This window comes from Epargyreus clarus, unplaced genomic scaffold, assembly GCF_041222505.1.
Source record: "Epargyreus clarus isolate Ecla_fem2 unplaced genomic scaffold, WU_Ecla_fem_2.2 ptg000019l, whole genome shotgun sequence".
Lineage (NCBI taxonomy): Eukaryota > Metazoa > Arthropoda > Insecta > Lepidoptera > Hesperiidae > Epargyreus > Epargyreus clarus.
Window position 1 is genome coordinate 5,770,272 of NW_027332227.1, and position 24,473 is coordinate 5,794,744.

At 35.5% G+C, this 24,473-nt stretch overlaps 2 protein-coding genes across 2 annotated transcripts in view; both read right to left on the reverse strand.

The window, feature by feature from the left end:
• Window positions 1–4,310: 4,310 nt before the first annotated feature.
• LOC140750058 (aldehyde dehydrogenase 1A1) lies at window positions 4,311–23,424 on the reverse strand. Its single transcript, XM_073083378.1, has 11 exons — window positions 23,327–23,424; window positions 20,126–20,230; window positions 19,552–19,819; window positions 13,703–13,819; window positions 12,692–12,879; window positions 9,879–9,981; window positions 9,031–9,215; window positions 7,450–7,614; window positions 6,878–7,035; window positions 6,011–6,085; window positions 4,311–4,577 (listed from the first exon to the last, which is right to left on the reverse strand). The coding sequence occupies exons 1-11, from the start codon at window positions 23,351–23,353 to the stop codon at window positions 4,508–4,510; spliced, it is 1,461 nt and encodes a 486-aa protein (XP_072939479.1). The 5' UTR covers window positions 23,354–23,424; the 3' UTR covers window positions 4,311–4,507.
• Window positions 13,920–24,473, reverse strand: part of LOC140750059 (uncharacterized) — a 35,733-nt gene continuing 25,179 nt past the window's right edge. Inside the window, exon 6 of the transcript XR_012103152.1 lies at window positions 13,920–13,991. The gene's annotated coding sequence lies outside the window, so the exon portion shown is untranslated. The remainder of the gene's footprint in view (window positions 13,992–24,473) is intronic.

Genomic DNA, 24,473 nt, shown 5'->3' on the forward strand with positions numbered 1-24,473 from the left:
AACTCAGTAGCCATCCAGACACCGAAACGTAAGGCTAATCAAATCAAATCAAATCAATACTCTTTATTGTACCCAATAAAAGAAGATACATATAAAAAATAAACAACTAATTTAAAAGACAATACAAAAGGCGGTCTTATCGCTAACCAGCGATCTCTTCCAGACAACCTTTAGGTAAGGAGTTATAGTAGGGATGAAAAGAAAAATAGGTAGGGTTCAAATAATAATAATAAATATAATTATAGGACTAAGATAGCATAAACATGTTGGAATAAATAAAATAATTATTAAGTAGGCTAAGTAATTGTTTCACGCTAGAAATGCAGAGGTATCGTTGTTATACCTCTCAAACAGAAACATACTTTTCTACCTTGCGGTGGTGGTAATAGTAGAAGTGAATCTTCAATAATAACTAATTGTAGTGTAATTTAAAAATTCATTCAAGATATTTACGAATTAAAAGTTACAATTACAAGTAGAAATATCTCCGGTTATAAAGTGCGCATAAATTAACACGAATTCATTTCTTCAGGATTACAAGTAAGCTGCTAAATTATAGCTCCTGAATGAATTTAGGATTTACACAAATGAAACGTAAGGCTCAATATTTCATCTCTAATGTATAGGAAGAAATTGCCTCTCTCCCTTTTGTGGGGAAGTCAATTAAAAGAAGATTTATAATAAGTATGGCGTTATTCTTCCCGGAAATATAATGAGTAGTGACTTTTTAGGGACTTCGAAAAAGGAAAAGGTGTTAGGTTCGGCTCTATTTAATTTTTTTAAGTTTTAGTTATCTTTAGTTAGATATCTCGAGTTTTAGGTTTTAGTTTAGGTATTAGGTCGGTAAACGTAACAAATACTACAATAACTTATTGAGTATAAATAAATAATCTTATATTTGCATTGTCTTGATTTTTAAGAATCGTATAAGAAATCCATTAAATAACAAGTGCATCGAATACTTAAAAAGTAAAAACTTACCAAAATATAATTGAGGTAAATCCGTTTATAGCTTATTAAGTTAGGAAATTCACAAAAAATTAGTTCAAAACTTTTTTCACGCACTAAAACAAAGTTTCATTTCCTAATTTCACTGAAACCTCCCAAGAAGTTCTGAAACAACTAAACATCACTTAAATAGGGTTTTTAAACACGAAATGTCAATTTATATGAACTTTTTAAACACTTATTATTAAGTATATAACTTTCACAAGTTGTTATGGAGACGCATTCGTATCGTAGGCAACGTTCGCACCCCCGGGGCGAGTTGTAGATTGTAGCAGCTATGGAGGCGAGTGGCGCCGGACTCTGTAGCGCATGCTCTGTGCTACTCCGTGTTTCATGTTATTTGAGCACCATGGGTAACTTAATATGATACATGCATCCACTATAAATATAGGGTGACGCAATTAATTACCCTATTTTGTTTTTTAATAAATTTTGTAATTTATTACAAAATAAAAAAACCGAATTTTGAGTAATGGAAATCTTTACCCTGATAAATATGCTCTGGTAAAGAAGGTGGAAGACACTTGACAGATATCAGATTTTCTAATAAGCAAAAAAAAAGTTACAGGTCCTGGTAAAGATTTGTATTACTCAAAATCACTTTTTTTATTCAGTACAAAAGTTATTTAAAAAACAAAATAGGGTGATTAATTTTGCGACCTTATTTTAATTATGAAACATAGCTGTAACCACAGTCCGTTTCAGCTAATATCAAAATATTGGCAAATTTGGGTTGAAATATTGTCAAAAAGAAATAAAATCGGGTATCACATGTACTTACACATTACAAATTGAAATATCTTAATTCCAGAAATATTTGTCAACAACTTAGTCACTGATGGGCACGAGTCTCGTCGCACAGGGGTTAAGACCATAATCCATCCTGAGAAAGTGCGGATTGGTAGTCTTCACACATCGTCGAGTACTTTTTTAGGGTTCCGTACCCAAAGAGTAAAAACGGAACCCTAATACTAAGCCTTCGCTGTCTGTCCGTCTCTTCGTCTGTCACAGGGCTATATCGCCGGAGCCGTAATAGATAGAGACATAAATTTTACAGAGGATGCATAACGGTGGCCGCTTTAACAACAAATACTAAAAATAAAATAAAGTTGATTATTAAAGGGGGTTTCCATACAACGAACCGGATTTTTTCGGCATTTTTCGATCTAATTGTTAAACCGTACTAGAAAGACGGTTGAAATTTTCACAATCCGTTTACTACTATAACTGGTACTATAATAAATACAAATAAGAACCATAAAACATATTTTAATATAGTTATATTATTTTTTATTATACGTTGTTTACGTATCATTCACCATCACCCCAACGCCATCTATTGTTGTGTCATATAACTAAGTATTGTTGAAAATAATAAAATGAATAAAAATAAGAAAAAAATAATGAACATTTGTTGGTACGGAAGCCTCCATGTGCTAGTTCGACTCGTACTTAGCGAATTGTTAATATCCCTTAGGCGTGTAGATGTCCTCGCGAAGTTTTCTTTACACTTCCCTCAAGGCTCTTTGTAAAGGAAATTACTAGTTTCAGTAAGTCTATAACTTTAAGGTTCATAACTGCTTATTACGTTACACTTAACAGAGACTGAACCCTTTTGGAAGGTGGTAGAACCCTTTGTGGTTCGACTCCGGCGGCACCACCGCCACATCTATTTCTACCTAATAACAGCAGTGTTAGGCGCTGCTGTGTTCCGGTTTGAAGGGTGTGGTAAGGGAGACAGCCTTCTCCGAGGCGTTCCAGCTTAGTCCTCAGGGGTAGCGGCGCATCTGTGGCCGACCTCAGGTAGCAATATCTAATCCTATCTGGGGTTGATTGCAGATGTCCATGGGCGGTAGTAACCACTTACCATCAGGTAGACTGCATGTCTGCTACTCTTACATTATAAAAAAAAAAAACCTTTCTCAGTCTGAGAGTCATCCCGCGCCCAGCCATGGGACAGTAATGGGTCGAGGATTGATTATTGCTATCGTGTTTCAATTGTGTTTTATTTTTCCATTTGGGATATGAAAACGAGACATACTTGTAAATATACAGGATATTTACGAGAATTCCAGAACATCAGAATCTTTACTCAAGTGGCGAATGCTTCCAAACATTTCAGTTTTATAAAGGAAACGTTCACAGAGTTAACGTTTGTCAAAAGAATCACTTGACTCGCTTTTGTATGACGGTCCTTACAATAAGTCGCTTAGAAATTAAAGCAAGTTGGATATTGTTATTAATATTTATTTAGACACAATTTAATTCGTAGCATAGATTAAAAATCACTGAAAGCTATCGATCGTAAGGGGTGGCAAATTCTGATGCGTGATTCTGTACTTCAGAGGGATATAAGCTATCACGGGCAAGGTGAGATTATCGTTTGCTTAAAAGTGAAGGAAAACATCGTGAGAAAATGTATATTCTATTCTACTTTTGTAATGGACATTGGGATATTATTTACTTAAATATCCAAACTATTTAAAAGTTTTCTTACTAAAGATTAACATTTGAAAATTTCTGCATAATTTTCATTTCTACAAATTGTGAAACTTCGATCTTTGGTAAGCAATAGATCGATTATTCATAAAGGAAATTGTCTGCATGTTTGGCTTAAAAGAGATACACGGACCTAAAAAAGCCTTTTAAAAACTACAAATACATAACATGACACAAGGGCCAACTGATTAAATCGATTATAATTATTTGCTATCGGATTTATTTAGGATATTTTTCTTCTTTGAATTGATTTTTTTATTTCTTATTAATATGTATCTCAGTTTGTTTGTTTATTTATTTTGTCTATTTCCAATTATACTGTGTGTTGCAATTTTGCAATAAAGTATTTTTCTTTCTTTCTTTCATTTACAACACACATCGTATGTGTCAAACACATGTGTGAAGATGAAAAACACCATTCTATACAATGTGTATGAACGTATTTATATCATCCATAAAACCGCGCGGACAGTCAAATTATTCTACAGAAAAGAATGATTTATGACATGTCTTTAGACATAGATTGAGCCTAAGAGTTCACATTAAACTTAGCTTTAGAGGACAGGTAAGAAAAAACGGGCAAGCTGGCAATATTAAATTCCACAGTTTTCATATAACGCTTTTACTTTGAGTAATGTTCAGACCCTATCTACAATACCTGGACTACTACAATTAATTAAAGGATCAACGTTCTAGGGATTAATTCTATTCATGAAACAACCTTTCTCATCAAATGAACTTTATTTAAAACATGTTTGAAATAACAAAGAAATATAACTGGAAAAAAATAATTAACGTAGCAGTTATGTTTACTTTCATTATTAATAATTATTCTATCCAATATTTACCTCGACATTTGATAATTTCTAGTAACCATAAATTGTCAAACTTCACTCTTGGTAGGCAAATATTAGATAGCTTGATTTATTGATAATGAACGTGTGTCGGCACATGTATAAGTACAAATCCAAGTTATGTAAGTGAACAAGTTGAACATTTTTTACAATTTCTTCGGTAAGGCAGTTATAACACTTTTTACTTCAAGGTAAGCTTCAACACTCATCATCCCACTGAAACAGAAAATTGAAAATTTGGTTAATGTGTTGTCACATTCAGGAAAATAATATTAAAATAATGTCGAGATTTCTTTAATTTTTCTTTATGATTGAAGTAACAAACGAGTTTGCAGTCTATTCACTGAAAAGTGGTCACATCTAGATTCGAAGAAAGGAATAAAATATGTAAATAGGAAAAGAAAATTAAAAGAACTTTTCATTAATTCATTCATTTTCCGTTATGTACGAGTATCCAGGAGACAACACACCCCTTGTTGGGTGTTATTTATTTGGAATAAAATTGTGAAGTTTGGTCTATTTTTAGATCTTAATACTTTAAAGGGCCATTTAGATGGAGAGAGTTTCTCGCACGTTTCGGGTCGAGAAATCGTAAGCAACTATCACAATCTATAATTACCATAACATAATCGTATCAAAATGTTTACATACAGGCGAGAACTACAATCTCGCCTACGATTATGTCATAGGAGACTTGCATATTACTTATCGCCAGGCGATAATTGCCTGTTTACGCGACGAAATTATAGTAAGGAGATTCTTGCTTATGAGAATCTCGACTTATAAACACGATCTCGTATGACATATTTTGAAATTCATACGAGTATCGTACGTATCAGTTTGAATCGTCAATCAGTGCAAGATTTCTCATTCTAGTTTATCTATTATGCAATTCAAGAAACAACGTGTTCTCCGTGTGCTCCCACACTATTTCTTCTCGCTGTCCATTTTTTAACCCAATACCTTTTCTTATTTTTCCGTTTAAATACAAGAATAAATTAATCGGAAAATTTGATATAATTTAAAATTAAAACATTTCGCGCACTGAACTCATGGTAGCAACTGGTATAAAATCTCGAAATACGATTAATGCTTTTGAAATTCTGTTTACACGGACGCAATAAAATATTCCATGCGAGGCAATTATCGCCCAAGGTAACGAGCGAGAAGAGCGAATGTTTAGCCAAACAAAATATTTTATAATCCTTCGATAATCGTATCTTCGAGACGAGAAACTCTCTCAATCTAAATGGGCCATAAGAGTCCGAAATGTTTGTTAGTCCAGAAATTTGGATTTTTTAACATTAATATTTTATTGAATTATTTTAAAGAACAAATTCGTAATAAGAAAATTGCTTTTTAAAAAAAGTACTCTAATTGGTTAAAACTAATTTAACTTAGGTAGGAGCCTAATTAAATTTATTGTTTGGGAATTATGTATAGAATCTTAAATAGCTGTATACAGAGCCGGATTTGGGGAAGGGATTTTTGTAATTGCTACTGACAACACTTCCATTTAAGCACATTCTTTGTTATTGTCAGCAATAACGTGTTGAAGGAGTTGACGGAAAAAAATGTTCCGTGTATTAAAAAAAAGGGCTTTCGCTCCTCCGGACCTGCAAATCCGACCCTGTCTGTATTGTACTTACTTTTCTCGACCGAGCCCAGATTCTTTAAAGCCTCCAAATGGCATTTGTGGCGATGTGCTAAAATAAGTGTTTATCCTGAAACAAAAAATAATATTACTAAACCTCTTAGCTTACTCGTGTTTTTGAGAACATCAAATTAATATTATTAAGCCTAAGCCTTTTAGCTTAGTATAACATCCAAAGTTGTTTTCTGAATTTTCTCGTTTCAGAAACATTAAGTTTCCCTTAAATACACGCCGTGGTTTTATTACACTTTGAATAGGACAAAAGTGAAAACAATATTTCGCCTCTTCACATCAGGGGTCAGGGTTCCAATATAAATTCGTACTTCTGAGTTTAGCGAATAACGTACGTATTGAAAATAACTTTATGTTTGTATTAATGGAGAAGATAAATATCTTGGGGATACGTAAATGCTTGGTATATCCTCATGATCTATTAATATGCATAATAGTCACGGTAGGAGAATGTTTGAATATGTTCTGGTTTGAAGACACACCCTATTTCAAGGGTACTTCATTACGGGAAGTATAATTTTCCGAGGCTTTCCAGCTTAGCCCTCAGGTAGCGTTACATCTTCGGCCGACCTCAGGTAGAAATTCAAGGTGGCAGATCACACAGTCACATCATATGTACTTCGACTCCAGAGACACCTCTACAACTCCTATTTCACCTTAATAACAGCAGTGTTATGCGCTGCTATATTCTGATTTAAGACACATCTTATCTAATCTTATCTGGGGTTGATTACAGATGTCCATGGGCGGCAGTAACCATATACCATCAGGTGAGTGCCTGCTCGTCTATTCATATTATAAAAATGTAACATGAAATGAAACGATGACTACATGGTTAATATATATTTACCATACGACTCCCGCCTCCACGTGTTTGCTGAACTGCAAGGCAGTGTCAATGTTTGTAGTGAATATACCAGCTGCGAGACCGTAGTTGGTGTCGTTGGCACGGTCGATGACTTCTTCCAGTGTATCAAACTTTAATATACTCTGAACGGGGCCGAAGATCTGTCGAGAAAGTTATTAGGTTCTATCATCATTGATATAAGAGAGTGTCTTGTCATAGCGCTTACTTAGTGAAAGCTGATACATTGGCAGTAACCAGAATTAACTTCCAACATTACGAGTATATTTATTATCTTAACCATTACTACTAACTGTGCTACGAAACGCTACACCTTTGTTAGCCAGATTACAGATTTGGCATGTATTGTAGGCCGGAGAACAGATAGATATTTTGGACAATCCAAACACAGACAGGCAAATGGAAGTCCAACTCAACCACTGACAGTCGTTTAAAACCACATAAAATATTCCCTTTGTTATACTCATACACGTGAATAAATAAGTAGTAAATAAAACGACGAAAAAAAGGCCCTTATTATTGTACTTTACGCAGTCTGGTAGAAATGTTATTTTTACCTCCTCCTTAGCAATGGTCATGTCATCCTTGACATCAGCGAAGACGGTCGGCTCGACATAGAATCCTTGATTTCCAATCCGCTTTCCACCCGTCAATAACTTCGCACCCTCCTGTTTACCCTTTTCGATATATCCCAGAACTTTTTTCATCATCTCCTCGTCGATCTAAACAACAAATAAATGTAATATTTAATGTTCATTGCTAGAACAACAAGTTGCTTCAATTATTAGTGGTTAACGCAACTTTCAGACTATTTGGCTTAGTAACTTAAGCATGTCAAAACAAAAAATCGGCTTTTGATGTGTTTTTCGAATAACATCTAATATGTACCGCTTGTTGCTCAGACAACAAATTAGACGCTCTAGTGGAAGCGAATTAATCTACTGTTCAGAAGCTTCGTAAAAATCAGTGCATATAGTGCAACTGTCGCTCAAGTTGCTTATAAAATGTAAAGACGTAAGACGCTCTTTCAAAAAATGTTAGTATATTTTGGGCGAAGTATTATGGATAAAGTCAATTCTACTGTAACATAGATATTAAAATGAGTTAATAATGTTTATTTAGTCAAACTCCGTAGTTCCTGGTAAACTGAAATCATAGCGTGTATTATCGGTTTAAAAACAACAAAATACACGATAATATCAGTGGTCCTATCAGAATTATGCCAAAATTAATTAAAGTGCAAATATGTATATTAATATTCTACAATTTGGAGCATAATTATTATAATGCGTACGCAACAGTTAGCGTAATGGCGTCACAGCGGCATGTTTATTAAATATCAAGGAAAATAGGAAAATAAGAATATTTTTGCCTTCATATTTAACAAACATGCCGCTGAGACGTCATTACGCTCAGGTTAATAAGGGATCAGGTATCCGGTGTTCAATTGATTTTTATATTATAGAAGTAGTAAACGAGCTAGCAATAGCCACTTGAAAGTAAGTTGCTATTGCCGCCCATGGATATTTTAAATAATCCTAAATAAGATTGACCCCCTCCCTATATAATATATATTTGTATATTTCCTTCAACACACCTTTCAAAACAGTGTACAACATCGCTTATGGCTGCTGTTATTAGGTAGTAATGGATGCGGCAGTAAAACACCAGAGGAGTCGCCAATGCACCGCCGGCTTTGGATGAGAGCTCTTTTTGCACCTTTTATGAAGATCTCCATGTCATAGCGCTCCGGGAATACCTCAGGAGGAAGTTCATTCCACATCTTGCACGTCCGTGGCAATAACGTCCGTGCAAACCGAACCGTGGAGGGCCGCCACGAGTCCAGTTGGTGTAGATGAAAATTCATCCTTCGGCCAGTGGTTCGATGGAGGAATGTTGACGTAGGCATCAGGTCAAATAGTTCATCGGAACACTCACCATTGTAAAGCTGGTAGGACACGCAGAGGAAATCTATGTCCCGCCGCAAACTTAAACGTCCTAACCGATCGAAGGTCACAGGGTTGTTGACTATTCGTACCGCGCGTTTCTGCACGGAGTCAAGTGGGTTAACTTGGTATTGAGACGTTCCTGCCCAAAGTTGCCAGCAGTACGTGTCGTGTGTGTGTGTTGTCGAGTACCTGAGGGCCTTGCTGAGATTTGGGGTCTTTCGGGTCACCGACGACCCTCGCCTTCGCGAACGCCACCGCCCGTTTCACGAACTCATCATATATCTCCGCCTGCACGAACAGTCTTGACGCCGCTATGCAAATCTGCCCTTGATGCGTGAATACCCCGAGAGCTGCGTACGGCACTGCGATATCCACTGAAATTGGGAAAAAATCTATAGAATTTGTTTATATTATTTATTTTCGGGCATTGGGTAACATATATATGTCATTGACTTTGGACACTCACACAAAAACGACAGGATCGGATGACGGCAAAACTACGATTTAAAACATGTTTTGAAAATGAGATCCAGAGCTTTATATCTTTCTTTATATATTCGTGGGATACGTCCCCAAAAGTGCTGCATACAATTATGTCGATTATGTTTGCCTAATAATAACAATGTTAACCAGACGTATGAACAGTGTAATAGGGAGAGGCACTTGTCCCTATAAGTAATGGGATCACAATAGGGCTACGGTATCCCCTACCAGCCGTAAGAGGCCACTTAAAAGATGCTCCGGGGTAGCAGCAAGGGAGAGATCGAACCGTCTAGCAAGCGACCCCGGAAAGAGCGACGGTATATGTGGTCTCATACCGTCGTAAACAACAGACTATGTGGCGAGCTCTGAAGCTCACCATGTGGCCAATTCCATGTGGCGAGCTTCAGAGCTCAGAGTAAATTTAGTCTTCAGGATTAGCAACATATCTGCGCCCGAATACAAGCGGTACTCCAATCCTGCCTGGAGTTAATTACTACTATATTAAAAAAAAGAAATAACTGTTTTCATAAATACACGTAGATTCCATTACTTACGATTAGCATCATTCATAATAACTAGAGGACTCTTCCCACCGAGCTCGAGTGTAACCCGTTTTAAGTTGTTAGCTCCAGCTGCTTGCTGAATTAGTTTTCCCACCTGAAGCAGAGAAAGATATTGAAGGAGTATGTTCGACCCGGGAGTTATAAATAGTAGATCCTATTTCTATGGCAGTGATAGCCTAGTGGTTAAGAAACATCGCGAGGAATCTGTATACCTGAGAGTTTATTAAAAAATAATCTCAATGTCTGTGAAGTCTACCAATGCACTTGGCCAGAGCGGTGGACTATGGCCTAATCCTCCTCATTTTGAGAGGAGACCCGTGCCCAGCAGTGAGACAGTAATGGGTCTGTTTAACCTTAATTGGTAGGTCTTTTAAATTTTCATAATGCATTATCTACGTCTTTCGCAGCTATGATATCAAATACTCAAAATGAATGAAAATTTGATCATACAGGACCTCCGTTTTCAAGATTGGCTCGTATCATAGGTATCATAGGTATCATCATAGTTCCACAAAAAATAAATCCAATTCATATGATCCGTTTGACGCCTACGAATCCAGACTAAGAAGCCTCGGCATTTTTATTTGATACTTTCAGTTTTTACGTAATTATTGAAATAGCAACAACAGATTTTTGCAGTATATAATAAAATATAGTTAGGAATACATTAACTAAATTATTTATACCTTTTTTGTACTATACACCGAAACTCGCGATGGCAAATTTCCCATTGATACTGTGAAAACCTTGCAGAGACAAAAGGGCCATAACTGCATATTATGGACTCTTTCAAATTATTTTTGGGTCATGAAATAATTGTTAAGTTATTTGTTTTATTAAGTTAAAATGGAGTTCAAATAAATTTTTGGTCTTCAAAAAGTTATCCATTTAAAGTACCGTACCGTACCGAGCTCCGTACCGTAAAAAATATACCCCAAACCATAACCGATTCCGATATAAAAGTTTCGGATAAGGACGGGGTCTAAATGAGCTACTATTATGAAAAGTTTTCGTCCTACCAAGCCGAAGTCGGTTTACAAATAAGATCAAAATATCACCTACTCATATAAACATATTTTCACAGCATATTTTGCTAATTTTCTATGCTTTTACAATTCCTGAAAATTTAACAAGCCTAACTGAAACTATCGGATAATCCAAAATAATTGTTTATGCGTAACGGAATCAGATACCCGTAGGTATAATATTTTTAATAAATCAGTATCCATATCTGTAATTTCATGTCCATAACATGCCTACCACACACCATTAAGCAACGTAATTGCTGATGTAATAGCAGAAACGAACGATAGGTGTGTAGGTGGTGCCTTACCTTTTTCTCTTAACGAGGGGGAAACCTTCAAAAAGTACCCGACAACGTGGGAGTGGCGCCGGGTTATGTGGGATTTTTACCACACTAAACCCTTTTATAAAATTATCAATTTTAACCAATCATATTTAACCAAATTAACTAATTTATATAATAATACAGTATGCATATTGCTTTTTCTTTACGGCTCTACTATGTAAAGTAAGACTTACAAAATATATTTCAGCAGTTTTTTGGTATCTCTGATATGTCAGCAAAGTTCTAATGACATTAATAATGATTTTTTATCTTTTAAGTAATTATAACTAAGACCTGAAACAGTATTTTAGGAAGCGGTTAATTTAATTGGATACGTTAAATTGTATAACCAAATTGACGTTGGGCTTTTTACGTTGCCTACAAAGAGCTTAAAGCTTAGGCGTTATATATCTATATATTGGTATAATTTTAGGTGTACCATACAATTGTACTAAATTTATGTTTGTATAAAGAAGTTCCTCAGCTCGATTTCTGACAGAAGTTGCACAGTAGAAAACGTAACGTAAGGATAATAATTCGCCAAGTACGAGTCGAACTCGCACATGGAGGCTTCCGTACCACCAAATGTTCATTTTTTACTTATTTTTATTCATTTTATTATTTTTAACAATAGTTAGTTATATGACACAAATATAGATGACGTTGGGGTGATGATGAATGAATGATACGTAAACAACGTATAATAAAATTAAAATAACTATATTAAAAGATGTTTTATGGTTCTTATTTGTATTTATTAAAATACCAGCTATAGTAGCAAACGGATTGTAAAAATTTCAACCGTCTTCCTAGTACCTACGGTTTAACAGTTAAATCGAAAAATGCTGAAAAATACCGCTTTGTTGTATGGAGACCCCTTTTAATATTCAACTTTATTTTATTTTTAGTATTTGTTGTTATAGAGGCCACCATTATGCATCCTCTGAAAAAAAAAATCATGTGTCTATCTATTGATACCACCAAGCTCCGGAGCTATAGCCCTGTGGCAGACGGACAGACAGCGAAGTCTTAGTAATAGGGTTCCGTTTTTACCCTTCGGGTACGGAACCCTAAGAAATTATGCCTCTTCCATGCGATTTTCGTCTCTCACTTTGAGTCTTTCTATTATAATGTTTATGTTTGTGTAAGTATGTGTGCAAACATCAAGATTCGAGCTACGTGAGCGACCGATTGTATACATTACATTTTTTGTTCTAAGTCATGCGCAGGTTTATTAATTGTTTCATTGATGCAGTTTTGTAGATAATAAAAATTAAGGAACTACAATCCCTGTTAGAGGTCGTTGCGAGGAAATCTGTAAGCCTATGTTTGCTTAAAAAATCTAGTCTAAATTAATTTGGATTGTTATTTCTGGTCAGTGTTTAATATTTTAATTTATCTCAGTTTGTGTTCGTTGTCTGATAAGAGCTTGGATTAATGGAAAGTGTTATTTTACCTCAACAGACCCGGTGAAGGAGATCTTAGCCACATCCGGGTGGTGTGTTAGAGCGGAACCGGCTCCCGGGCCAAATCCGGGTACAACGTTGACCACGCCAGGAGGTAGACCCGCTTCAGCCAACAACGCAGCCAGAGCCAGCGCGGTTAGAGGAGTCTGTTCTGCTGGCTTCACGACCACTGTACAACCTGAGCATGGGAATATATAAAAATATACAATTCATAATTGATCGCCTTTTCCATTTTTTTTAAATTTGGTGTGTTAGTAGATACGAACAGTGTAAGCGCCAGTATGGTTTGATCGGGGAGGCACCACCGCCACACCCATCGCACCCGTAGCAATTTTGGTTTTGGTAGAAAGGTGTGGATTCCGGCTGACAGTTGGGGTGAATGTATTCGTCAGGTCTTGCTTTAGGTAGTACCTTTTCCATTATAATATAGACTTGGTCGTTGCCATTAGATAGACTGTCTTATTTTCAATCTTAGATTCATTCTTAAGATAATAAATATTTTTACAAGAATATGTTTTTTTTCCTTATCATTATGAGAAGAGACCCATGCCCAGCAGTGAGACAGTAATGGGTTGCTGATGATGTTTTTTTCTTTAAGTAAACTTTATAAAAAATGAAAATTTGTACTTGCATTCAAGACATTTACTTTTGAAGGTGGTAGAACCCTTTGTGGTTCGACTCCGGCGGCACCACCACCTCACCTATTTCTACCTAATAACAGCAGTGTTAGGCGCTGCTGTGTTCCGGTTTGAAGGGTGTGGTAAGGGAGACATACTTTTCCGAGGCGTTCCAGCTTAGTCCTCAGGGGTAGCGGCGCATCTGTGGCCGACCTCAGGTAGGAATATCTAATCCTATCTAGGGTTGATTACAGATGTCCATGGGCGGCAGTAGCCACTTACCATCAGGTGGAATGCATGCTCGTCTGCTACTCCTTTATTATAAAAAAAAATACCTTTGAAGGTTTGAGAGTAATATGCAAGAATATAAACCAATCATTTTACCTGCAGCTAAAGCTGTAATCACTTTGCTAATGAACATCAAGATGGGGACGTTCCACGGTAGGATGAGACCACATACTCCGACAGGCTGCTTCAGGGTATATGAGAACAAATCACCTCCTGTAACCAATAATCATCATTATATGAAAGGTGGTAGAATCAGTTCCTTTCTCCCTTACCACACCCTTCAAACCGGAACACAGCAGCACCTAACACTGCAGTTATTAGGTAGAAATAGGTGTGGCGGTGGTGCCGCCGGAGTCGAACCACAAAGGGTTCTACCACCTTCAACCTTCAACCAATAATTCACACCTTGCGTGTGAATTATTTTTGACATAATAATATGAGGCCATCATAGGTCGCGTTCCGATCCGGTAGTAGTTTAAGAAAATATTGTAACTGACAATTTGTAAGTGCCGCCGTTGGCCTATACAAAATAAATATATTTCATTTCATTTCATATTTCATTTCATTTCATTTCATTTCATAGTCAGGACTTGGGTACTAGTGCATGGTCGGTTGGGACCATTTACTATCAAGTACATTGCATACTCGTTGCCGATTTCCATAATATAAAGGAAAATAATAATAATAATATCCCATTTCTGTACTGATCTTTCGTCAGAATGAGAAAGTATCAGGTCCAATTCCATAATACTTGCCAAATGCGAATTGGCAGACTTCACACACTTTTGATATAAAAAATCCTTTAAAAGCCTATTGCATCTTAGATACAATTTTGAACAAAATTATCTTAATTAATAATTCTTGCCACGAACGTGCAAGTTGTGGAATGTACTTCCTCCTAAGGTATTCCCAGAGCGCTATGACATGGGGCTCTTCAAAAAAGGTGCAAAAAGAGCTCTCCTTCAAAGCCGGCGATGCATTGGCGACTCCTCTTGTGTTGCAAATGTTCATAGGCGACGTTGACTACTTTCCATCAGGTAGCACGTCTGCTTTATCGTTAGGCTCAAATATATGAAAAAAAAAACTTTTTTAATCTAACATTTTAAAATCACAGCATAAGTGACTATAACTGTCGAACTTAGTTCAATCAAAAACGTGGGAAACAAGCAATATGTGCTATTTACATAAGACCACAGGGCAACAGGGTACAACAGGTTCCGTTATATTTCCTCGGGATCTACATTTGAAGTACTCTGGTAAATATATTTCTCCTCCTAGAGAGAAGATAACGAGCTAATAGTGGTTGTTCTCAATAACTGTTTCTACTTGATACACCGATGTTATAACAAGATACGATACGATATTTGCAAATACAAACAACACACTTGAATGTGCATACTCCAAAGTGGAATACGATTGCAAAGATATTTTCCTTCCCACTTGTAGAATATATAATTCTATTTCTCGTTTAAGTGAAGTACTTTGAAGGTAGTACTTCAATTCATGCTATTATTATGCTAATAGGTAGTTAATATTTTTTCTGGCTCCGGCAAAATTTATAAATTTGATTTGTTTCTTATTAAGTTTTATTTTCGGCCTATCTAATAAATTATAAGTATCTAGAGGAAATTTATTTGGTAGTAATAATATGTAACAGGGACGGAAATAACTTTTTCAAATTAACTTTTAGTAAAAGTATATTTAAATTACACATTAGGCCATGGTTAAGGCCGTCACATTGTCATTTTTACGATTTATTTTCGAAAAACTCTGTCATGTAGTTTTCCTCGCCATGTTTACCTTGACCGTTATAGGAAGTGCTCATTAATTTCTAATACACACATAACTTTTAAAAATCAGGGGATCGTGTCTGAGATTAAAACTTCGGATCCCTGAGAGGCTGAGTTTCAACCACTAGGCAAATCACTGCCCCTAATTATTTGATCCTAAATATTAACATTAACAATAACTCAAACAACACTCAACAACAAGAAAGTGTTGATAAAGCAAATGAAAATCGGATACCAATGTAATAGTAGGGGAGCCATACGATTACATATACGAGGACAATGGACATATACGATTGTGTAGATTAGACATTAGAATGAAGAAAAGGTTATATGATATTTTTCGATTCAGCGGTTGCATTCTTATTCTGGCGATTTGAAAAAAATGTATGAGAATGTATGAAAAGTAATGTATTTTCCTAAAAATGAGCCTTTTCCTTTAGTTTGTGATGCATCATTATTTCCCAGGGGTTCATGCTAATAAGTGACACTATCAGATAGCATAATAATACAGGATGTTTTTTTTTTCAAAATGACTTTTTTTTCACTACTTCGACGTATGGTAATCGGCAGATTACGATGTTTTCCGTTTTCTAGCATAATTTCCTTTATATTAAAAAGAAAATTTACCACGTTCAAGCATATCCAGTGAACGATTTTTTTGATTCTGCATACCCCCCGACATAGAAAGCTCATTTATGGTTTAGGACACTCTACAGGGTGTAAGGTATCTCCCATATCTTAGTCTGATACGCTCCAGAAACTCCCGAAATCCCCTCTTGGGCTCCCCAACCATAATCAATGTATACGCCCAATGTTTGGCGATATCCGCGAAATTGTTTTCCAACTTTACTGTTTGCGAGTTTAATCCTCATTAAACATTTGATTTCCTGAAGTTTTGACCCAAATTGTTATAAATACGTAAACTTTAACAGTTTATTCTTATTAATATCCTACCCTCCCACAGTTGGCCAATAATTTGTACCCAACAACAGTATTGGAGCAAATTGGACTACACTCCCAAGAGTGGCGATAAATCCGATTGAACACTGGGTTATAAGGATTTTAGTCAGTTACCGCCTTACGCAGGCCCGTGTCGACATACAATGATACAACTAAGTGTTAAAGTTTTTGATTCTTCTAAATATCGTTTAACAGTTAAAGGGTCATAGCCACAGGAAACATTTCTACAGCTGCAGATGTCGGAGTCAGTATTCACGCTTTCAAAATATCTAAGGGGTAATTATTATTACGCAAAGTTCGAAAGCTGTCGATTATTGCCTCGAAAACATTGTCAAATTTACTACCAAAATTTGATATGCAAAAATTGTTTAAGTTTGATTATTGTTAGTAACGGACGTTAGTCGAAATGTATATTCTAAGTTTGTCTAATTTACCATAGATATATCAAAATAAATAACAACCAAAATGTTTGCCGCCATAAACATTTAATTAAATACTTAGAATAGGATTTAATTAGTTCTTATCTTCATATTAGATCTTGAGTTTGAGGTTGTCATTTACATATTTCGAGACTAGTCTTCTAATTAGAGTTAGAACTAAAACTAATTATTTAGTTACCTGTAGATTCCATTCAGGGGTCTAACCGATGTAAGCCGAGATAGTAATCTTACGAATTTGTTGAATCCCAATCTAGACGTACGGCTATGCGTCCCCCAAATTGCCTTCACTCATTTAATTAATCCACACATTAATGAACCCTACTAAAATGAAAACATTAATAGAATTAGTTCAGTGTAATTTTATTAATGGTCCATCTGTTTATCTTAGATGAGTAAAATATATAGATTGATCTTACGTAACAAGAAAGCGTAGCCAGTTTTGAGGATTGAAATTGTTGCTTAAATAAAGTATTGCCACGTCGCCGTTCTACAATGTCCATTCAATATGTTTGAAATACTTATTTATTTAGTACGTAAATTACGTAGTATTCGTTATTTATACGTAAAAGTGTCTCTTAAAGTGTTTTTATTTATCAACAATTCAAACAATAAATGATAAAACATTATTTTGTGGCTTCATTCAATTTCATGTCGATGAAGTAACTTTTTATTTTACTTATCAAAACTATTTATAGTCAGGAAATTTATAGCCCGTTTGATGCAATTATTAAATATTTGATTCAAGAATATTTGGTATGTGACCATACCAACTAATTGAAACGGGACTAATTATACTAGTATGTCATCGTCAACAACCCATCCATTACTGTCCCACTGCTGGGCACGGGTCTCCTCTCATTATGAGAAGGATTAGGCCATAGTCCACCGCGCTGGCCAAGTGCGTATTGGTAGACTTCACATACATTTGAGATTTTTTTTATAAATCTCTCAGGTAGGTATGCAGGTTTCCTCACGATGTTTTCCTACACCCTTTAGCAAGTGATAATTAATTTCTAATACGCACATAACTTTTCAAAAATCCTGGGGCTTGAACCTCGGAGCCCTCGATCGAGAGTCCGAGTTTGTTAACCACTAGGCTATCACTGCTTCTACTACTAGTATGTATATTATATATACTATATTGTTTTAAATATAAGTGTTACCAGTGTGATTGGTTTAGAATTCAGCCTTTCACATGGAGGGTGCGATAACCCCAAGCACCTCTGATTTTTCAAAAATATGTGCAATGTGCATTTAAGAAATTCATTTCATTAGCTTTAACGGCAAAGGGAAACATCGTGAGAAGACCTGCATGCCGAGGAGTTCTTTAAAAACGTTTTGAAAATTGTGTGAAGTCTACCAATATATGCTAGGCCAGCGCGGTGAATTATGACCTAATCTACTACCAACTATGGTTGTTGTTGATGATGATGATGATGCAGTGAATTGTGCAAACTAAAAGCAGGTATTATTTCATAGAATCAAAATAATACGAATAAATAAAAATCCTAACTTCCCAGAATATCTGTAATTTAATGAATACCATTTTAACAGAGACTATTTATTCTCTCTTTATTAATTCTATGAAATGTTACTTCATAATACTCGTACATGATTAAAACGTAAGTATAAAAAGGTATGTTTTACGTACATCATAACGAAAAAATTAAATCGCTTTAAGAACACTCGTGTGTCTGTCTGTGAAGCCAATCTTACGCCAATTCTCTGAATCTATTAGGTTGAAATTTAATGCAAATAATTTTATTATTTAATGTATTTTTTTTTTGCCGGACCAACTCGCATCGTGTGTGTTGTTTATATTTACTGCTCAATGTGAAATTGATTTAATATTTTACACAGTACTTGTTACGTATAATAGTACATTACGATACGAGGACGAAAAATTTTTTTCTGACAAGTGTGAGTTTGCAGGCCGAGCCGCAGGCGAGGACTGCAATCACACGAGTCAGAAAAACATTTTTCGTCCGAGTGTTGTATAAAATTTTATATTACGGGGTCGGAAATGGGGGTTTTGCGCACGCGAAGCGTGCGTAAAACGTCAATTTACGCACGCCGTGATATAAAGATTATTATAATAATTAAGAGCTTGTTATACAGAAACTCTAAGGTACTACGGTAGGTATTAAATAAATCGGCGAATTCAATATTATTGAGATAATGGAACAATGAATGACCTGATTCTGCAGCTAGAAGAAGACCAAATTCAATTTGAAACATATAGATATGAATTATGACTATAATAACCTAATTAAAAACCTAACCTAACCAAACTTCAGACGTAAACAAAAGAAGATCTCTTGTCTCGCCGAGCAATTTATAATTAGCCCTTGTATGTGAATTTTTTTTCTAGGTATTCAATACCATAGATATAAATGAGATTTTGCTCACTATAATACAACAAGATACGGTCGTAGAAACAATGGTATCCGTATGATACTCAGCCTTTCAATTGGGGGAGTCCTTTTCTTATAAAAAAAACTTAAAGAGAAATTTAATAATCCCTACTTGACCGGCGTAGTTAACTATAACCTAAACCCTTCTCATTTTGAGAGGAGACCTGTTGAATGGGACAAAAACGATGTGATTATGTAGAAAGGGACAAATTACGGACTCATTTCGGATACTGTTTTACTTAAAGCTGACTGACATGTACTAAACATTTCGATGTTTTATCAAGACTCTGTGCACCTTTGTCCTTCACCTGAGCATGTAATGAAGGTTGAAGCTAACTTACCTATAGGCATAGTATCTCCCTGTATCTTATCCGCTAAGCTTGCCAGGTAACGGATGGTATCAACCACCCTCGGTATGAACGTGCGGCTCATGGTGATCACGGCACCATTGTTGTAGGTCTCCAGCGCGCAAAGGTATTCCTCATCGCGGTGCACCAGGTCTGCAAACTTGTTGAGCAGCTTCCCCCGGTCTTGTGCATCGATCAAACGCCATTCTGAGTTCCGGTGGAACGCGCGTTTCGCCGCACTCACCGCCAAGTTTATATCAGCCTGTTGATGCAAGTTAAAACGTCAGTACTCCATCCAATTTATAGTTTTTATTGTATGTCTGAAGAACTGAGGTTTTCAATACATCACATACTTTTTAAGTATGCTTCGATTGATTGAGAGAAGTCAAACGGTGCTGTAGATTTATTCTTTTAAAACGTTTTATTAATTATGGAAATATATTAATTTAAACCTTTTTGATCTTACAGTCTACGTGCTATAAAATTTCATATATCTAAATATCTAAAGAATAGGTGTTCTGAAAATTTAGGAGCAGTTGTTATACGTAAATATGAAAGTTTAACCCACCTGATCTCCTTCGGCAACCTTGGCTATGACTGATCCATCATGAGGATCGTAGGTGTCAAATGTCTTCCCGCTCTTTGCGTCTACCCACTTGTTGTCTATAAAGATCTGGAATAATACAATTGAATTACCAATTATCCTTTAGGTTTTGTTGACTCTTCTCATTCTGAGAGGAGATCCGTGCCCAGCAGTGGGACAATAATGAGTTGATGCCGGAATAACAATTGAGATTAATTAATTACGGGTAGGTAAGTATAATAACTCTGCATCCGGTTTTTGCGCCGTAAATTCCAATTTTCCCGCACAAATAGAAGCTTTCAGTAATTCTCATATTTGCAATACACAATTATCGTTATGTTTGCAAAATAAATATTGAAACTTGATATTTATTTTCAACTCCAATGTTCGTTTAAACGGACTTTTAATTAAACACTCTCTTTTTTCTTTAATCTCAATATCATTATAAACAGTCAGAATTAATAAATTGTACTTGATATGTTTGAGAAAGGTGTTTAATTTTTATCTGACTCGGAGAGTAATGTTTTTTGAGCATACATGGGGCTGTTAGAACCAGAGTAGCGTAACTACAAAAAACGATTTACAATATGGAGAAAAGTAAGTGTATCCGTTGTAGTGTAGTCCGCTCTGAAGTTGTTGCGAGGAGGTGTAGTCATACAATTTATTATGGCGACGCGATTCATTTCTATATTCAGAGCGGACTAATAGTTTAACGCGGACTATACAACATTTCTAAATTACGAAAATACAGATAGGTCAGAAATCATTAAAATGCAGTTAGGGCTTTTTTTGTAATATAGGAGTAGCAGACGAGCATGCAGGCCACCTGGTGATAAGGGGCTACTGCCGCCCATGAACATCTGTAATCAACCCCAGATAGGATGAGATATTTCTACCTGAGGTCGGCCACAGATGCGCCGCTACCCCTGAGGGCTAAGCTGGAACGCCTCGGATAAGTATGTCTCCCTCACCACACCCTTCAAAACGGAACACAGCAGAACCTAACACTGCTGTTATTAGGCAGATATAGGTGGGGCAGTGGTGCCGCCAGAGTCTTACCACAAATGGTTCTACTACTTTCAAAGGTCACTCTGGTTCTAGCAGCCTCATATGTAGGTACGTACTATGTATGTTCTTTGGAATGCCTGGCAGCCTAAACGGTTTGACGGATTTTAACATACCTATGAGGTGCCATTAATTTCATTTAAAATGTGCCAGTGACAACAGGTGTATTTTAAAAATGTCCACCTGAGGGTATATGGGAACTAAGTCTTAACGACATGTACTATTATATATATTGTTTTTGTGTGTTTGGTAATAAATTAGGAAATATATGTGATCGGATATCATATGGAATTTTGCAATAGTGTAGTTACACAGTTCGTATATAGATATATAGTACCTACTACTATAACAGTATGTTTATGCCAAAACATGTACATTGTTTGCACAAAATATAAAGATAAGATAATATCACGTTATTATCATAAAGATACGCACAATTTGTATATTAAACACACGAAGCCGCTAAAATATCCCTAAGATATAGTGAAGACAATGTTTAAACATTCGAAAATAATATTATAGTCCGCGCCAAACTGCTAGTCCGCTCTGAAGTTGTTGCGAGCAGGTGTAGTCATACAATTTACTATAGCAACGCGATTCATTTCTATATTCAGAGCAGTCTAGCAGTTTTACGCGGACTAAAACAATCAGTTAAAAAACCTGATGTTTTCTTCGTTCAGTACACATAATTAGTATTAGAACAAAAAACCCAACTGCTTTAAAATATGAGATGAATCCAACGACACCTCATATATATAAAATATATATTAAATATATATAATAAATATTTCTTGATCCAACTAACAACTTTTATAATTCCCGCGCAGAATACAACTCGAACTTCAAGAGCGTTTTATTTTTCTTTTTTATTCTCACTCTTATGATTATTATTATTTAATCGTACCAGCCAGTCAATATTTCACTATCTATATAAATGGGCACTTATTATAAAACTTATTATTATAATAACTAATTAAAATACTTCTATAATTAAATAATTTGAATATATTTCTAAGAATATGTTAAAATCTGTCGAGCCGTTTGACCTGCAAGGAGTTCCAAAGAATAAGGCACAAACGATTACATAGTTTATCATTGATAGGCTCCAAAAACATTACCGTCCACAGTCGGGTAAAAAGCATATCTAAATTGCTAATAAGCAATGTTTTTTCCATAACTTTTTGAGTTTTTGTATCGAGAAAATAATTACGTACGTTTATTTTGAAATATGTACATAATTTACCTACTATACATCCTTTTACTACCAGTAATATATGAATAAAACGGCCTTTATTATATTATAACCGTGAATGGCATGCCAAAAATAAAGTTTGATTTTCATAAATTTTTCCTTCCTAATAAATTACTCCTTCTTAATATGTCATAAATTAAATAGTGTCTTTAAATGTTGCAAGATAAACATATTTTAAAGTTTTTAATCTATCAAATACGTACCTACACGTAATAGATAAAAATAATTATCTAAAATATAATTTTTAATACCACCACGTTTTTACAACTGACTAAAAAGTAGAAAATTAATTACACGAAAAACTTGGAGCGCATTCGACAAAAAGTGATGCATTATAGTTAATCTAAAAATTATGTTGCACTGCAAATTGTGTGAATTAATCGGTCATCTTTCTGCTAGTCTCCTTACTAATTTATACCTATTTTCCAGCGTGTGTATAATTTGAAGGTGAACCTATTTTGAAGGTGGTAGAACCCTTTGTGGTTCGACTCCGGCGGCACCACCGTCACACCTATTTCTAGCTAATAACAGCAGTGTTAGACGCTGCTGTGTTCCCGTTTGAAGGGTGTGGTAAGGGAGACAGACTTTTCCGAGGCGTTCCAGCTTAGTCCTCAGGGGTAGCGGCGCATCTGTGGCCGACCTCAGGTAGGAATATCTAATCCTATCTGGGGTTGATTACAGATGTCCATGGGCGGCAGTAGCCACTTACGATCAGGTGGACTGCATGCTCGTCTCCTACTCTTGTATTACTTATTAAAAAAAAAATAGAATCACTAGTTTGTATGTACTTTGTACGAATTATAATTACTTTACACTACACTAATTACACTTAAATCACTATAATTACAATTACACTACTAGAAACCTACCTTAGTATATTTAATTTCAGGCGCCATTATTTAAAACGATTGTGATTCGCGTATAATAACGTAAGACTGGTATATAAGTGTAACACATTCCTATATATATATAAGTATATTTGATATTGTCTTTGGCAATGATAAACTGCAAATATATTTCGTAGCGTAAAACTAGCGATAACGTATAGTGATAACTTAATGACGTCAAATATATTATCTCATTGGGCTCTTATCCCCATAACAAATGTCATAATTACCGTGCAAAAGTCTTTTTAGGGTTCCGTACCAGAAAGGTAAAGACATGATCAAATTAATATGCCACTGGTGTCTGTACACCTGTCCGTTTGACACAGGGCGTTTATCTCCCGAATTTTAATAGATAGACACAAATATGTTGCTATGACCGCAATAATAACAAATACTGAATTAAAATAAAATTGGTAGGTAGAAATGTGCTGTGTCTAAAAGTAGCAGAAACGGCGCTTTTTGTTTGAGAGTCTAGTTAATCTATATAGTTTCCAAAAAGCAAATAAATAGTCGATCTGACGCTAAGAGAACGTCTGTTAGGACCCTAACTCACACAGAGATGAAAAGGTCGATGCTTGTAATATAAAGCATAACAGGAAATTAATCTGCTACTTTTGCAACACTAATTTCATTTTAAAAAAGTAAGTACAAAAACCAAAAGTCAGTAGTAACTAATTTTATGTTTTGCATAATGATTAACTTATGATCATGTTAAATATAGTCCGCGTTAAACTGCTAGTCCGCTCTGAATAAAGAAATGAATCGCGTCGCCATAGTAAATTGTATAACTACACCTACTCGCAACAACTTCAGAGCGGACTAGCAGTTTGGCGCGGACTGTACATTGGTAAGTACCCATACGTGAATTTATTTCTACGATAATTTATCTTTATTAACACTCGAATGATAAGTAGCTTAAATCAAGATATTAAATTATCAATTTCAATATTTATTAATTCAAATATCGTCTATTTGCAACTGTAAGCATGATACTCCTTTTTCAACTATTAACTACTGAGTGAGTATACGTCACTTCTTATCTAAGGCGTTATAAATTAATCGATCTAATCCTATCTTTGATTGATTACAGATGTCCATGTACAACAGTAGCCACATATAGTCCTCGTAA